Here is an 18800-nt window from a genome sequence, read left to right on the forward strand (position 1 = left end):
CCCAGAAAACAATCCAGAAGGAAACCCAGAAAAAAAAAACAAAAATAAAAACAAAATCCCAGAAATAAGTTAAAAAACCGAGGAAAAAAAATACCAAGAAATTGATTCACGAACTTAAAAACAAAAACCCAGAATTAATTGATTAAAATCGATTAAAAACCAAATTAAAATCGATTAAGAAACTCAAACAATTCCAAAAACGACTAATTAAACCCGGAAAATCAATCAATTAAACCCAACAAAATCCGATTAATTAACCAAGAAAAATCGATTAATTGAACAAAAACCTCGTGCATGTCTTCGTGGTGCATGTATTCGTGGTTTATTGTGGCGGTGGTGGTCTTGGTGATGGCGGAAATGAAAGAGAAGAAGACGAAGAGATCAAAGGAGAAGAGGGCGAAGGAGATGAGAAGAGGGCGAAGGAGATGAGAAGGAGAAGGAGGATCGAAGAAGGAGAAGGAGGATCGAAGAAGGAGATGAGAAAGAGATGAGATGAGAACAGGGGAGAGCATGAGGAGAGAGGAGAGAGAGAAAGAGGAGAGAGAGCGGCTGATGAGAGGGGAGAGAGGTAGGGTTTGGGGTTTATAAGGGGTTTTTTTTTTTTTTAACTGATTATTGCCACGGGTTCAAACCGGTGGCCTTTACCATTTATGCCACCGGTTCGGTTTGAATCGGTGGCAATGTAAATTAGCCTATCCCGCCCATTTTTTAAGCCACCGGTTTTCAAAAACCGGTGGCCATAGAGCGGTGCCTTTTTGTATTTTTCTACTAGTGTAAATGTGAACAGACCCTGACAAAGTGATGCAAATAATTTGAAACAAACATGAAAGATGTCATTTATCTCAATTCTTAGATGGAAAGTACACTTTATCTAGAATACATGGTATCATATTTGTGCATAATTGGGGTTCGTTAATGATAAACAACATGTTTTAAATTAGATCGTCAAAGATGTCATGGTACATGTTTTTAGTACATTTGTTTTATTTACATAGATGATCTAATTTTATGCTCAAGTTACTCCCACAGTTTTTTGCAAATTAAGTCATCAGAGGAGCTTCTTAATTACCTTAACATAGCTCCATTGGAATTCTTAGTCCATCACGAGCCAGCTGAACCGGTATCCTTTCCCTAAACCAAAAAAAGTATAAATTGTTTAATATAAGTACACTTTCTCATCCATTCTGAATTTGAAAAAAAAATTAAATCAAAGTACGTGGGAAGAGCAAAGAGATTGGAGGGAGTAATAGTTTAATAATCCTAATTTTATGAATTAGGGCCTGTTCTCTTACATTGAAATTCAATTCAGTTCAGTTCAGTTCAGCTTAGTTCAGTTCAGTTCAGTTCATCTCAGCTCAGTTCGGTTCAGTTCAGTTCAGCTCCTAATTTCCTTCTCTTATAAAATATTCATTTCAGTTCAGTTCAATTCAGCTCAATTCAGCTCAATTCAGTTCAGTTCAGTTCAGTTCAGCTCAGCTCAGTTCAGTTCAGTTCAGCTGAGTTCAGTAAATGAGAACAGACCCTTAGTAAAAGTGTCATATTCGGCACTATTGTTATACTAATTAATAAAAATACATTGGTCTTTAAAAAATTTAAATTACAATTGCATAATACGGAGTAACATTTAAAAAATAATAATAAATCAATAGTAAAAACATGTAGTCAAATTAATCAATGAATTGAATAATATGAAACTATTTCATTTTTAAAGATCTGTAGTAATTAGTAATCCTTATCATATAACTAATATATAAAGCTAAACTTTTAGCCATATCATGAGCCATCGACACTTGGCGTTCTAACTTTTCGCCAAGTGTCGCGTCACGTTGGATAGATTTAAATAGACTTCATCAGATAAAAATCAGTGTCACGCCACCTTGGATGGATTTAGATAGACTTTATAAGATAAAAACGTTAGTTAAAAATTCCATTTTCAATCAAATTAGGATAGAATTTTAGAATAAGTTTGTTGTTTAGAGTTTTATTTTCAATAAAATACCAAATAATAACCTTACAATTAGGCCACAAGACAACATCATCATTTAGTGTTTTAACTTTTCGCCAAGTGTCATACCACGTTGGATAAATATAGATAGACTTTGTAGCAAAAAAAGATAATTTAGAATTCTATTTTCAATCAAATTGAATTATAAAATAATTTTATCTCAAAAGTCCATAAACAACCCGGGCATCGCACGAGGCACAAAACTAGTATTGTTTTAAATCTATTCGCTTGCATTTTGCATTTTTTTTTTAGTGTTCCACCCTTACGGCTAATCCGAAATTTGCATTTTGCATTTTTTTTTAGTGTTCCACCCTTACGGCTAATCCGAAATTTGCATTTTGCATTTTGTATTCTCAGCATACATATTTGACTATTTATACTTGTGTCAATAATTACTTTTAGATAAATTAGGAAATTATAATACTGGAGTACCACACATTCAAACAATTCTAACAAGATCACACGGCACGTGATAATCTATTATTGGTGCATAAGTAATAATAGAAGGTCACAATTTATGTAGTATGACCTAATGAATAGTAATTGAATTAGAGAAACAAAAAAGAACGAGAATAGTACTCCCTCTATTTCAGAGTGATGTTCCTGTAAATCGATGTAAATTTTTACCCATTTTTGACCGCAAATATTTTTAATCTCATATTAGCAAAAATTATTAAAGTTAGATTTAATAATGTATTCACCAAGACGAATCAAATTAGATACTATATTTGTTCTTATAGATTAAGAGAAATTTAGAAAATTCTCTCTTTTTGAAAAAAAAAAGGTCAAAGATTCCAAACAAGAACATCAATGTGGAATGGAGGGAGTACAGTGTAATATTATGTTGGAGTTTTTTTGGTACTCTCTCCGTTTCATAATATTAGTACCATATACTATTTTGGTGTTTAAAAAAGATATACACATATTGAATATTTTCCATTTTTAAATTAATTTTTTTGGAATTAATTGGTTGTGGATTGATGACATGACTCTAAATAAGGAAATCTCTACCTTGAATTTTGCAATTATGACTTATACTTTCCAAAAAAAAAAAAAATTAAATAAATAAAAATAAAAATAAAAATACTTAAATAAGGTAAAGTAATTATGAATTATTTTGTAATATCATGTTAGATTCCAAATATAGTTTTTTTTTTCTTATTTTATGTGATTGATCCCATATGAGACTAGCATTATGAAATAGATGGCTAATAGTCTCTTACACGTAATTGTTATTTTTTTTGCGTAATTGTGAAGGAGACTAAAAAAAAAAAAAAAAAACAGGGCCAATTTCATTTTTTTAAAAATTTTTTTTCCCTTATTTTGGATAGATAAGGAAATGTTGTCTAGTACACGTCAACCCATTCAGATTACCGGTCAAGTCCATGTTGATGATGGGTACGTAAAAGGGTTAGGGAATCATACTCTAAAGTTGGCTTTGTGGGGATTAATACCAAAAAGTTCACAAGAAGACAATCTTTATCACTCGACCGAGTACTATTTGGTAATTAAGCAGAGAATGGAGACATGAAATAGATACATTTTTACCTTTCTGACCATTCCAAGAGATATTCGTTCACCTTATCATGATCATATGCATGGTTCATTCCGATTAATAATGCACGCTTTGGAGAAATTGTCTTCACTGCAATAAGTGTCTTTGTGATAGACAAATACAAGAAGTTATAACTTACAAATCTTCGCACCAATACATGCACAAGGAAAGTGATATTATCATATTACTGATATAGCCAATAATCTATACTATATATATTAAAAGACATTCATAAAATCATCATCCAGCAACCTTTAAGTTCATGCAACATCATCATCCAATGATGATAATTAAAAAGACATGCAAAGAGATTTGAACCCCAAACCTCATTAATGCAAACCACATGTAATACCATCTTAGGTAGCATTAATTCATGCTCTATTTATCCAAATTTATATATAAATACATACACGTATTAGAATGTAGAATAAATTGTTGTTGTCACTGTATTATAATTTACCCACGTTAAAAAATTTTATAAGTCTTTTAAAGCGTCAAATATAAAAATGAAGTTATTCAAAGTATCACTCGGGGCAAAGCCCGGTCCACCCACTAGTTTACTTGATGTTTAAAATGAGAAAGAAAATAAAAGGAAAAGGCTTATTTGTTTATCCTTTATTATAGTTCAGAATTAGTCACATAGCACCTAAAAGTAATGAAGATTTGGACCTATCTACCATGCTTTGCATGACAAATAATCTACTTTAACATGAACGTCCATGTAAAAAAAAAAAAAAAAAAAAAAAAAAAAAAAAAAAAAAAAACACCTAAAAGTAATGAAGATTTGGACCTATCTACCATGCTTTGCATGACAAATAATCTACTTTAACATGAACGTCCATGTAAAAAAAAAAATTTAAATAAATAAATAAAACTGCAAATTAATCAAAATTAACTAAAGTAGCCGGTCAGGTCAACTCACTCCTTGAAAGGTGTGAAACTATATTGCTAGCCACAATAATGTACTTCGTCCAAGCTAGCTACAAGCTAAGTGGAGTTGCTCAACACTGCCTAATTTGTACGTAGCTAGTAATATTTGTTAATTGCAAAATAGGAATAGGAATTTATTCCTAAACCATTGCAACTGGCCAACTGCTCTAAGAAAGATGAACTTGTAGCTAAAAATCTATACACCTTATAAAATACTCTCCCTTTTTCTGAAAGTTTGACTCATTTTGTAATTGCACGGTCTCCAATGAACATTTTTTACCATGAATATATTCGGCTATTTATAAGTAAAAATTATAAAAAATTAATATTTGAAAATTTTACAATAAGGGAAATCTAATAAGATCCTGCTAATTTATTTCTATTGTATAAGTCATAAAATGCGGTCCTTTTGACCACATGAATAGTAAGTGAGTCGAAATTTCAAAAAAAGATCTTGTACAAACAATTAAATATTGTTCCTTTCTTTATTTCCAACAAGTACCATATTAATTTCATTTCCTATTTGATAAGTATATTCCATTTGTACACATTCAAACAAAGATATTATTTTTTTTATACAATAATATGCAATAATAGTTTGATATCTATAACTTTGTAATGTAATTCATAGTTATTTTTATTTGTCGTGCATATATTATTCGCTCTATTTTCTTTGTGTGATAAATTTTTTAATATTTTTTTTGTAATTACAGAACTTTCATCCTATTTTGCAATTAGATATAATTTTTAATCATTAAATAATAGTGTTAAACTAATGATAAGTATTAAGTATTAAAAATTACTGTACATGATACGGGACTTAACCTAATTTTAATAATAAATAAACAATTTGGAGCACAAAAATCTTACCTCCGGGAAGCAAAAGTGTGTATTACGAAGTCCATTCTGAATAAATGAAAACAAGATATCAATTAAAATTATTGATGACGGTACATATCAAAAATTAAAATGGCAAAAGTTCGTAAAAATAATCCTAACTTTTACATTTTCTCCTTAAACAATTCCAACTTTGAATTATTTTTAAATAAATTAAATTTTAGGATTCATTCGCTCAAACTTTTGACGTAAATATTAATAATTTTTTTTCTAAAAGAGAATAAAGTTTTTATAGGGTACATAACAAATAAATCTGAGTGTAACTTACCAAATAAATGCAATTTGTATCCAAGATAAGAAGGTCTAGCTCCACTCCTCTGCCCTTAGAGATAGCTGGAAAGTAATACTTTTATGACATTATCACTAATGAAAATTTGAAGTTGAATAGAAAATTAAAAAGGTATTGGTAATTCCTATACATACAAAAACTTGAAACTAATTAAAGGTACAATACCAAACTACGTACAAGTAATATTTAGTTATTTACACCTTAAATTGATTTATTTATTTGCGAGGAAATTCTTATTAATTTCAGTTATCAACCTCCCATAGTCCCATCATACCTAGTGAGGAGGTCATGCCGTGGAAAACAAAAATCCAAGCCCAACCCTATAAGTTTGGTCTCTTCCTAAATAAAATCACATGTGCCAATATCATTACTGGTATGTGCTTAGTTCACATTGTAGTATGAATTTGAATTCAGAATGAGATCAAGGTGTATGGTATCATGGTATGGAGTTAGAATTTATCAATACCATGTGTTAGGTTTAAATCATGATGAATAAATAAACTGTTAAGATACATATATATGTACATATATTATACTACCTCCGCTTAGCATTATTTACAACAGAGGAATATTTTATGTCTCACAAATAATACCTCTTTGTTGCGAGTAATGCGAAGCGGAGGTAGTATATATTTCGGTTTCCTAGTTGTTAGCCTTGAGGATATTTAGTTTCCTTGTATATAGCTAAATTAGGGGCTTATAGTTATCTTGTATAATGTACATAATTGCTATAAAGCAATTGGATTATTCACGGAATATAATTATTACTCCCTCCGTTTTTAAATACTTGCTCCATTTCTCTTGGACAAGAATGCCGATGCTAATCTTTGATCACTAATATCTTTAATTATCAGTAGGTATAACTTCTAGCAATTAAAAATTAATAATCTATTCATTGAGATGATTCCAACAAGTACCCACACGACTATATTTAATTTTTTCTTATGTATAAAACACAAACATTAGTCAAAGTAGGATAAATAAATAGTGTAAAATATAGAAATGGAGCAAGTATTTAAAAACGGAGGGAGTATATAAACAACTTAGCTATACCAACTTGCCCCAATATTGAATTTTAACCCCATAAAGCTGAAATACTCTTAAGCAAACACAAGTTAGGTATAAGTTATGCATTCTAAATAGATACCTCATACAGGCTTGTTGAGGACTGTGGCAAGTATACTACAAGGATCTATGGTACAGCAGCAGGAAGCACCACAGAAGCCCGAATGTCTGGCATCCCCCTCCGGCTAATTTCATCAAGCTAGGTAAATTGTGATGCAAGCTTAAATGTTGATGGCTGGGTGGTCTTAGGTGCTGTGATTAGAGATTTGAAGGGTGATGTACTGTGGGCGGGAACGAAAAGAATGCAAGGAAGATGGCCCCCTGAAATTGCAGAATGCAGAGCAATCCTCTTTGGGGTTAAACTGTTGGGATTTGGTGAGTCCGACTCACCGCGGAAACAAACCCCGATCCAAGGAACCACTCGCAATAATTAAAATCATAAAGCATAAATAAATAATTACAAAGAAAAGATTACGAATCTTACCCTCGAAGCGAGCTTCGCCCAAAAAGCGGGGCTCTTACTTGAAAGCTACGAGCACGTCAAGCGTCGCGCCTCCGACGGTATCCACCCACAAAAAGGCGAACACAACTTTAAGGTCTACTACCTGGGGGTTAGCGAGGTCCGACAAAAACCCGAGTGTTATATGAGTTTAAGAGTTTTTCCAATATTATGGAATGCTCTTTTTAACTCCCACTCAAGCATCATTTCCAATGCCCAAAGTTGGGTATTTATAGGGAATGATGGGAGTATGAAAATCTCTCCCATCAATGTGGGACAATGAGATTTTCTTATTTTATTTTAAAGCTAAAATAAAATTATTAAGCAAACTAGTAATAAATCAACAAGTGTCAAGCATACATGAGAGAGTAGGTGAGGACCACTTGGAGATGGGGACCAAACTTGCTCCCCACTCTCTCCCTCACCTTGTGCCACATGGCAACCCACTTGCTCCCATATTCCAACCTTCCCCTTATTCACGGCCCTATGGCCCGAGCCAAGCCACGAGCCAAGCCCGAGCCCGGCCCGAGCCCAGCCCGCACCAGCTGCTGCTGTGGCGCGGCTGCTGCTGTGGCGTGGTGCGGCTGCGGCTGCTGCCGTGGCGCGGCGCGGCTGCTGCTGTGCCTAGCCGCAGCTGGCCGTGGCTGCCAGCACGGTGCGCCGGCTCGTCTTGCCCCTAGCATTCGGATGCTCGGGGCACTCCGATGCTAGGGGTATTTTCGGGAATATTGTTGATTTATTATTATTTTGCGCGTCTCGTCTTTTATCATTTAGACTCGACTTCCGACGATCGGTTTCGACGCTCTAAGCTCGAATTACCGATGTCTAATTATTTAACACTCGGGCGACGAATTAATTTCTTCCGAATTAATTCGTCGAGTTGGTTCGCATATATTTGCTTGGGTGTGACCCGAAGGGTTCAGTCAAGATTAAGCTGTAATATTAATTATATTAATATTACTGATCGGAAGCGGCCTCCACCTAAGCATTTTGATCACTTGACCTTGCTGAATATATTAGCTTTCTAATAATTCTGAACCCACTATCAGAATAATACACTTGTTCGAAGGACACTATTCCTTTCAATCTCCCACTTGTCCTTCCGGACAAGTGTGCATTTAGTGTATAGCCCTTATCCTATGTCTCTTCATGTCTCTTCATGAACTACAGAGTAAGATTACTAGTCATCTCTGTTACGTCCAGAAGTGTTTCTCGAAATCCGAGTTTGACTGTCAATAAGCAGATGATTTCTAAAATCCATCTGAGCACGGCCATGCATTTTTCACAGTCTCGTTCTTCGAGAGGCCTTGTAAACAACAAGACATGTTCCCTATTGTTAGTAGGGGGACATTTCCAGTCTTGTAATGTAGCTTCTCTTACTAAGAGGACTCACCCGCCCAATATCTGTCTTTATAATCCCCAGTTACGGCAGACGTTTGGCGGATACCAAAGCGGACCAGTACTCAAACAAGAGATCTCCCACTACTCATGGTCAAAGGAAAAGAGTTCCGATAGTAATAATGAGAAAATACTTATGACGATTTTAAATCTCTTAAAGTATCCTCATAGGTCGATCCAGTATGGTTCTAAACCAATACCTGTGCAAATGATTTATATCCTCATAGCACAAGAAACGGTGCTATAAATCATACTACACACTAATCTCTGATGGTCATCAATCGTCCACAAAATATGACTTTGATTAGGGATAATTTTCGACTAAAATATTCAATGTTCACTTAATAGGTGTTTCTTTATCCAAGCCATTGACTTGATACCCTATTTTGAATATTTATTAAAATCGAATGGACTCATTATTTAATTCTAAACCACAATTAAATAGTTTTGTGGAATATTTAGAAATATTTTATTCCACTATGAAACTTCACAATGTTTCATCTTATGATAAATGGTTTTTCCCAAATGTTTAAAGAGTAATACTCTTCATAAAACATTCATAGAAATCACACCCATATTTGATATGCTTGATTTCTTTCATGCAATTATGAATGTTGTCGTTCACTTATTGTATAGGTTTAGTTATAATTACTTTGCAAACCTTAGCATCTTCATTATCCACCATTTCCATAATAAGATGATAAAATTTTGAGAGTGTTAATGGGTTACATGTGATTCAGGATTTATTGTCCAAGCAATGGATCCCACTCATTTTCATGATTTGAGACCTTCTACTTGACAACCTACAATCATTAATGTTCAACAACGAACCTTTCCATTTAACATCTATCTTATTATTGCCTTTAAGGCAACAATATTCTCAACATATATTTTAGTAGAATCCCCGATGATGCCTTGCATGGGTTTTACTCCAAGCGACTCACAACGATTTGGGATACCCTAATCACTTGTGATCATGGAAATTTTCCTTAAATTCCCGCACATTATACATGGATGCACATCCATGTTACCATTCTCAAGCCACGACACTTCTTGCCTCGTGCTTATAAATGGCTTCCTTGCTAAGGATCTAATCCTTGTTAAGGTTTGTGTTTTGCAACATCAAAACTCAAATTATATTTGTTTCCATGCGTCAAGAACTCATCCAACTACTTATCTAAGTTCTTTGGATGTTCTTGACTATAATCTAATGATCTAATACTTAGATTAATGTCGATTGGTATTATATACGTACTTCACATGCTCTAAGCATTTAAGTCATCTGACGATTCCATATCATAGCTTTACATGATGGATTTAATTCTAGAATGATTCTCAATTTTATTCCATCCATGTGACATTTAGCTCATATAGTTACACCGAGTCTTGCCAAATTGTTCGCTGTATGATATGATTGAAAGTCTCTTACTAGAGTCTTTCTTGTTTGATTTAGTACTTAGCCTAGCTTATACTTAGTTCAAACATTTACTTAGCTTCATACATATGGGTCGAAAGCCTTACAAAGTCTTTCATGTTTAACATGGTAATTTCTTTTACTCATTTAAACATTTAATTAAGTCTATACCATAGAACTTAATTCCCAACATGTACTAAGTATCGTCTTTAGCTCGGTCCATTGTCGAAAATACTTTCAAATCTAAACATTTAGCATTTGATGGTTGTTTCACAATAGAGTTCGTAAACTTCTTGTTGGACCATTACTTTTGCTCCCACTAAACTTCTTGTTCATCAGAATTTTTTATGTTTCTCCATAAGTCAATCCTCTTATTAACTTTATGAGAAAACACGTTCCAATTCCTTCATGCAATGCTTCCTTTAATCCCATGACGGATTCCATGTGCTTGCTTTCAAATCTAGCATTATTTAGATTTTCAAAACCCTTCGACTATTCCATAGTCACTTCCAAAATCCTATTTTGGGTAGGCGGTTTTTGTATCTATTTTGCCATATTTCATATGTGCAATTTTGCTAGATCAATCACGAAAAGACTTGAGCATTCCGATTGGTGAATGGGATTTTAAAATCAACTCCTTGATATTAATTATATCCTTTACAACCAATCTAGCTATGTATGCATATACATTTCCACATTTGTTAGTTTTCTCCCTGAAAACTTATTTGCAATCGATGGGTCTTTCACCTTTCATGCAAATTAATCAAGTTTCAAACATGATTTTCAAACACGGAGTCTATTTCGGATTTTCATGGCTTTTAACCATTATTCGGAATTTGGATTTGTCGTAGCTATCTTACAAGACATTATTCCTTTACTATCTAATAGTAAGTAGTATGCTTGTAAGTCTTAGGTTTTTTTCTAACTTAATAGAAAATTTATAGGATTCAATCCAAGCCTTTGGTGAATTTTATACCTATACGGGGCAATTGCATCAAACACTGAGTTTTAAGGCGCTTTCAAAGCCCTTTTATTATGTTGATCTTACTCCAACATTTTTAATGTTTTGTGAGTAATGAATTCTCTTTTAAGGCACTTGTAAAGTCCTTTTGAGTATTCTTGATCAAGCATTCTCATGAAGTCCTTTAAGGTCTTCCAAGATTCTCAGTTCTAGTTTGTTGCTAAGATCGATGGTCATCGAGTTCATTTTCCTCCCACTTGTCGTTTTGGAAACGTGTTACTTTCCAGAAAGACACTACTTAGAGCAACAAACAATTTTTGTTCTCAATTAGGATGTGGAGGTAATACCCGTAGTATCACTTGAATGCTTACAAAGAGACATGTATATTGTCTTTGGGTAAAAGTTCGTTGTGAAACAAACAATTAGCTCCTACTTGAGCTATCTTAGTCTTTATTGAGCCATTCAGCTCCCACTGAGTTACCTAGCTTCCACTGAGCCACTTTGCTCCCACTGAGCTAGTGAACTCCCACTGAGACTAAGAGCCTTAGACATATACTTGAAAAGACTTATAGAAGTTATTTCTATCCATAACTGAATATGGCGTCCTTTCTTAGCTTCGACACATTGTTTAGTGTAACATTAGTCATTTGTGCAAATCTTTAAGAACTTTATAGGAAGGGTTGTGAACCATCATCGTTCGAGTCATTTTCAAAAGACACCGAGGTCTCCATGAAGACACACCATGTTCTTTGTGGAGTTATTTATGAAAATTTCCATTCATAACTTTGAGATAGTCACGCTTGGCTCAAGCAAACATCGCTCGATCTAATCTAGACGTTTTGATATCTTGCCAAGTCGATTCTGTACTTCACTGAACTCTTGAGCTACTCAAGTCAAGTTTGTTCACATTTGATGAATATAGCCATATCCTTTCAAATTCTTTGTGAAACGTTGAAGTAATTGAATCCTCTTTAGCCTTCGGAATCAACTGTCTATACCAAGAACAATAGCTCTCTGTTTTGTCGATTTCAACAAGTAAGACTTGCTTGTCTTTAGAACGATTCCAAATCGAGCAACTATCAAGAGTCTATCTAATAGAGCCTTTGAGTACGTTCTTGTCGATGTGACATTGCTAAAGATGTTCGGAATGCAAATCAATCCCATGACTTGAACTTAGTGAGTTTATCATGTTTAGGGAAATGTTTGTTTATAATCAGACATTCTTGACCCAATGCTTGGATAACCATGCCATTCAAATAAATCTCGCAACTATTGCTCATTACTTTGAACGTGAGTCTTTCCGTGTGTAAACGGATCAGATGCTGATTATGGAACATAATAACCATTACTTGTTCCAGCCTTTGGCTTAAAAGGTCTTTAAACAAAACATACGACCTTACAACTGATGTAGCTCTTCTTGCTTCATTCTAAGCTTGTAAGTTGATAACTTAGCTTAACTTCAATAGTTTGAGGTCACTATCATAGTGGAACACTCAAGCAGTATCCGATACTTGTGAAGATAACGATTTGCTAAGTTAACTACAATAACATGAACTCATGAGTTGAAATGAAATCTAATTCCTTTTCTTCGTTCCTTCTTTCCTATATTTCTTATCAAACAATATCTCATAATCTTACTTTAAGAATCATTTCTTTAAGTACCTTGACTCTTATACTTTGTTAGGCATAATCAAGCACCTAGTGCGCCGTTAAACAAAGTTTCATCTTTTCCATTAATTCTTACTCGAATTACTACATCAATGAGTCCTACTCAATTGTGATGCGAAAAGATACATTGGTTGTCAAACATTGACAATCTTGAGTTTGCAACTCAATACCTCATGTTTTATCAAAACTACCTAGTATTTTGAATACATGATGTCCAACCGTCCTTTCGGACTTAATTATAAAAGTCATTTATGAGAATTGTATTTTAGAAATGATTTTCCTTTCTTTGAGAACTATTCTCAAGGATTTCCTTTACCAATCATGGAAACAATATTATTTGATTTAGAATACTATAAATATAAGTGCTAAGTATAACCATTTATCAAGAACATAATAAGTTTGAAATTTAATAGCATTCATGCAAACTTCAATCTTATTAAACGTCTTATTTACGCATAATAATTGTCCCTATTCGGCGAAAATAAGGCGATTCCAAGATCCGAAGAAACAAAGAGTGGTTAAGCATGCTTTGGCTTGTCTTAAACACTCAATCTTCTAAGGTAAGCATTGCCTTGCTAATGGCTCTAAGCCACTCTTGGTTAGACAATCGTCGCATCTAATGCATCTTTGACGATGTATCTCTTTTGCCACGGTATGTGAGGACTCCTCACTCATACCGATGAGTTAAACCAAAACCAACGTGCACACCCGATGTGCCTTATGCCCCTTAGAGAAGTGATGGCACCTCGCTTTGGCGTAGCCTACCATTACTCTCGTTCGGTTAGTAAGTGTTGTTTTGGAAAGGCAAGTTTGACTCAATATTATCAGGGACCTAGGATTTCTATGTTGGTTGATTTAAGTGAACTTAACTAATCATCGCAACATCAAGAAAACCTAAACATGCATCTAACGAATAATTCACACATATATATATAAACATAAAATATAAAGCGAAATTATAGATGCATATTGGCAACTAGCATGATCCCTTGAGATCTTCATATCTTCAAAAGGTCTTCATTTGCAATTCAAGGCTTTGTCTTCCAAGATACGCCGTCTTCAAGACTTAACCAAAACTATGCAAAAACTAGTGTCTACAACTAGGAATGATCTAAATATTAAAGTACAAAAATACTTAACGGTGCGTAGACCGTATTTAGATTTACAAAAATACATAACGGCACGTAGTCCGTATTTTCTATCCTAGTCGGGTCCCACTAGTTGCCATTTCATAAAACCTGTGAGAGAGAATATATATATATTCCATTCATCCATTCACTATTTGTGAATGGCCCATGCAATTTACAAACTAAAACAAAGTAAAATGCAATTAAACAATGCGCACACTAGTAACTAATCTAGGTGGTTAATCCGATTAACACGCCTAATTAAAACTAGTCAAAGTTGTTTAACCGATTATATAATTTACGTCATTAATAGTTGAAGCTCCCACTAAATTCCGCATTTCCTTAATTAATCTAATTAATTAAGTCGGTAGCACCCAAACTTGTCAAAATGAAATTTTGCCAATGCCGCTCAAAACCGAGGCCTAGCCTCCCAAAATTTTAATTAAAATAAACAAAATTAATTAAAATAGATAAAACGGCAAAATAAGCTACATCAAGCCTACTACGGCTAGCCACCTCACCGCACCAAGCATACACACACGCCAAGACCACGAACACACGGCCCACGGCACACGGCCGCGAGCTGCTGCCACGGCACAGTCGCGCGTGGCTGCTGCAGCCCGCGTGTGCTGCTGCCTTGCGTGGCCGCAAGTAAGGTGGTGCTGCCACCTTGGCAGCCACATATGGGCTGTTGTGCAGCCCGGCTCGCCAAGGTGATGCATTGCCTCGTTTTGCGTGCCACGGCCTCGGGATTTGATCCCTTTTCGCGAGACAACAATAATTAATTCTAAATTAATTTTAGAACTAATTAGAGAGCAAAATAAAATTTTAAACAAGTCTAACTTAATAAAATTTTCAAAGTGCAAATAACCAAAATAATTCCAAGAACCATTCTTAATTAAATTGGTTTATCTTGGTGCAACATAAAATTGAGGCAATTTCTCACTTTCAATTTAATCAATTTAAATTAAACTTGAGAATTTGACAAAGTAAAGGGAAGTTGGAAAAATATGAACTTTAATGTTCAAATGAAAATTCCAACATCTAAATTTTGTGAATCCTTGAAAATTATATCTTCCAACATGAAGATAACAAAATTTCTATCACAAAAATCGAAACTTTATGTTTCCAATCAACTCAAAATGATTAAAACATCAAAGTTTAACACAAAATAACATGGAATTTAGTGGTTTTTAAAGTTTCAATCACTTATCACAAATAAAGATTGAATCTTTAACACTTAGGAAGCCTCAAAATTAAAACTTTCACACTAAAAAGCAATTAGTTTGTAATTATGTGAAAATAAATCAACCTTTAAGCATCAAATACTACCAAGTAAGTGTGCTTTAAGGGGACATAAAAATGCAGAAAATAATGCAAATAATCAACCATATAATCAACTATTTATGCCATTAATTTCAAGGTTAGAAAAGACTTAAAATTTTTCGTCAAAAACGAAAAACCCCTTGAAAAAGGCATTTCTGGTCAGAATTTGGCTAAAATCACAGTCCCCTTTGGGAATAAAAACCTTTCCAGAACACGTTTTCCACCCAAAATTCACTAGTCTTGGGCGAAAATCTGGGTTCTGGGCCAAAATCGACATTAAAAACAAGATTAAAATAAATAAAACCGAGCTACTAATCTAATTAGCAACTTAAACCAGAAAATTAAGCCAAAATAAACCTTGAAAAACATGATTATAAAAATAAACGAGCGGGGCTCCGATACCGCTGTTGGGATTTGGTGAGTCCGACTCACCGCGGAAACAAACCCCGACCCAAGGAACCACTCGCAATAATTAAAATCATAAAGCATAAATAAATAATCACAAAGAAAAGATTACGAATCTTACCCTCGAAGCGAGCTTCGCCCAAAAACCGGGGCTCTTATTTGAAAGCTACGAGCACGTCAAGCGCCGCGCCTCCGACGGTATCCACCCACAAAAAGGCGAACACAACTTTAAGGTCTACTACCTGGGGGTTAGCGAGGTCCGACCAAAACCCGAGTGTTATATGAGTTTAAGAGTTTTTCCAATATTATGGAATGCTCTTTTTAACTCCCACTCAAGCATCATTTCCAATGCCCAAAGTTGGGTATTTATAGGGAATGATGGGAGTATGAAAATCTCTCCCATCAATGTGGGACAATGAGATTTTCTTATTTTAATTTAAAGCTAAAATAAAATTATTAAGCAAACTAGTAATAAATCAACAAGTGTCAAGCATACATGAGAGAGTAGGTGAGGACCACTTGGAGATGGGGTCCAAACTTGCTCCCCACTCTCTCCCTCACCTTGTGCCACATGGCAACCCACTTGCTCCCATATTCCAACCTTCCCCTTATTCACGGCCCTATGGCCCGAGCCAAGCCACGAGCCAAGCCCGAGCCCGGCCCGAGCCCAGCCCGCACCAGCCCGCACCTGGCCCGCACCCAGCCCGCACCAGCTGCTGTTGTGGCGCGGCTGCTGCTGTGGCGTGGTGCGGCTGCGGCTGCTGCCATGGCGCGGCGCGGCTGCTGCTGTGCCTAGCCGCGGCTGGCCGTGGCTGCCAGCACGGTGCGCCGGCTCGTCTTGCCCCTAGCATTCGGATGCTCGGGGCACTCCGATGCTAGGGGTATTTTCGGGAATATTGTTGATTTATTATTATTTTGCGCGTCTCGTCTTTTATCATTTAGACTCGACTTCCGACGATCGGTTTCGACGCTCTAAGCTCGAATTACCGATGTCTAATTATTTAACACTCGGGCGACGAATTAATTTCTTCCGAATTAATTCGTCGAGTTGGTTCGCATATATTTGCTTGGGTGTTACCCGAAGGGTTCAGTCAAGATTAAGCTGTAATATTAATTATATTAATATTACTGATCGGAAGCGGCCTCCACCCAGGCATTCCGATCACTTGACCTTGCTGAATATATTAGCTTTCTAATAATTCTGAACCCGCTATCAGAATAATACACTTGTTCGAAGGACACTATTCCTTTCATAAACTGCTGCTAGGCATGGCTTCGAAAGGATAATTGTTGAATCGGATAGCCAGATTGTCATAAATTTTCTCTCAAAGTGTGCTACATACTTCACTGGCTTAGATTCTGTTCCTGATGATTTTTTATTTGTTAGTTTGTGTTTCGGGTGAAAACAATGGGACCTTGCCGAAGGTCCAAAGAAGTGGATGAAGACTAGTCCGGTCCAAATGATGCTGGGCCGAAGGTTTCCTGCACAGCAAACACACGTAAAACTGGCCTCGGGGGTGGATCCGAGGAAGACCCCTCCGATGCCGAAGTCAAACAGTGTTTAGAGAGAGAAAGCTATGCAAGAGAATTAATGCTTGAGGCTTAATGTGTCTGAGTAATAAATGATGTAATTGAAGGCTTTTATACCTTATCATACAAGGAGAATGGATGGGCTGGACATCACATGGGCTGACCATGATGACTTGGGCCATTGGCTTCATATTGACTTAATGTTGACTTGGCAGGATGGAGGATTGAGCCTTGACCTTGGCATATTGAATCGTTTAATGACTAGGCCCAATTGGCATAATTGGACCCAAACAACTTGCCCCCCAGACCCGATTTGGAAGGATGACGGTTCAGGTTTGAATTCAATAAAAATGGAGGGAAGTAAATGATTTAATTAAATCAAAATATTTAAATTTTAAACAGTCATTAACGAAATAACTGTAATTAGGATAATTAGTGGGAAGTTGAACGGATAATGGGCAGTTAACTGGAAGGAAGTGTGTTTAACGGTTACTTAAGGAGGTATTTAAGAGGGATTAAACATTCTGACCTTCAAAATTCCTTTTTCTGGAAATATAAGGCTGGATTTGCTCTCTCTCTCCTCATTTCTTCACCAATTCACACTCGAATTTCCACAGAAACGCCATATTCCGCTTTGAAAACATCGCTCAGTACCTCCGAACCAAAGGTCGGCACTTGAATCCGTTGCTTCGACTTACTTAATCGGCGCATTTCGACCCATTTAAAGGTAAATTTCTTCGAATTTCCCTTGATTTTCTTGAATTTTTGAAAGAATTCCCCTTTTCCCAACTTTTCTCCTTCGAATTAAATTATGGCTTGAGGAAGGGGACGTCAACCTGGACGGCGGGGTCAGGCTAGGGACCCCCGGGACCGTGCCGATGTATGGAATGGGGAAAGATTCGGGGAAGACCCGGAAAGGGGTATTCCGGCCGTTCCTCTGAACGCCGCGGCACCCCACCAAGACGCCGGGGCTAATGATGCAGAGCAGGTAGAGGATTTTCCTGTTGTGCTCTGGAATTCGCTCCCTGGGCATGCTGAGTGGAAGAATGCCGAAGCCCAGCGAGCTATGACGAAAAATGCCCCTTACTCTTGGTGGGTTAGGCACGCCGAAGCCTATCGGTTTGCCGAACAAATAGAATTGCATTACGGCATTTTTGAGGAGGATGGGTACTGGTGCCGAATGCCTTCGCCTATTGACAGAATTCATCGTCCCCCTCATGGGTATATAGGGGTATATACTCGGCAGTTGTAGTACGGGCTTCGGTTCCCTCTAGATCCCTTCGTCAGGGATATTCTGATTAAGTACAGGATCTCCCTGTGCCAGTTAACGCCTGTCGGCATTCGGCGGGTGATGACCTACCTCTGGGTATGTCGGTTTTTTACCGTTGAACCGAACTTGCACTGTTTCCGAAGGATGCACAAGCTGGTGCAGAACACCCATAGCATATATGGTCATCACGGGCCTGGCTGGTGGCGAATTGAGAGTCATCCACAATATTTGACTATGTGGCCGAACGATTCTTCGGATAAGGATTGGAGAGGCCAGTAGATCTAGGTAAGGGTTCCCGCCGATCCGGAGCACCCCCATTTTTTCGGGGCTCCCCGTTATCTCTCTAGGCCCGATCCGAACATGCAGGATTTGGGCCTCGAAGACCCTGATGCCGCTCGTCATCCCATTTATGAGCAGATGAGTTTCTTCGATAAGCAGGAAAATCCTAGGGGAACTGGCCG

General features: G+C 36.3%; 1 protein-coding gene across 2 annotated transcripts in view; it reads right to left on the bottom strand.

Annotated features, from left to right (window-relative positions):
• Positions 1-1005: 1005 nt before the first annotated feature.
• LOC145634824 (putative hydrolase C777.06c) overlaps positions 1006-18800 on the bottom strand; it is a 45100-nt gene continuing 27305 nt past the window's right edge. Inside the window, exons 6-9 of one of the 2 annotated variants that reach the window (XM_081686182.1) lie at positions 5656-5720; positions 5361-5396; positions 3586-3663; positions 1006-1131 (exon numbers count right to left, since the gene is read on the bottom strand). In XM_081686182.1, the coding sequence (XP_081542308.1) occupies positions 1102-1131; positions 3586-3663; positions 5361-5396; positions 5656-5720 (209 nt within the window). In that variant the 3' untranslated portion in view covers positions 1006-1101. Of the gene's footprint in view, positions 1132-3553; positions 3664-5360; positions 5397-5655; positions 5721-18800 lie in introns of both variants that reach the window. The other variant, XM_081686181.1, reaches the window with a different exon arrangement.

The sequence above is a fragment of the Chenopodium album genome, chromosome 6 (genome assembly GCF_948465745.1).
Source record: "Chenopodium album chromosome 6, dcCheAlbu1.1, whole genome shotgun sequence".
NCBI lineage: Eukaryota > Viridiplantae > Streptophyta > Magnoliopsida > Caryophyllales > Amaranthaceae > Chenopodium > Chenopodium album.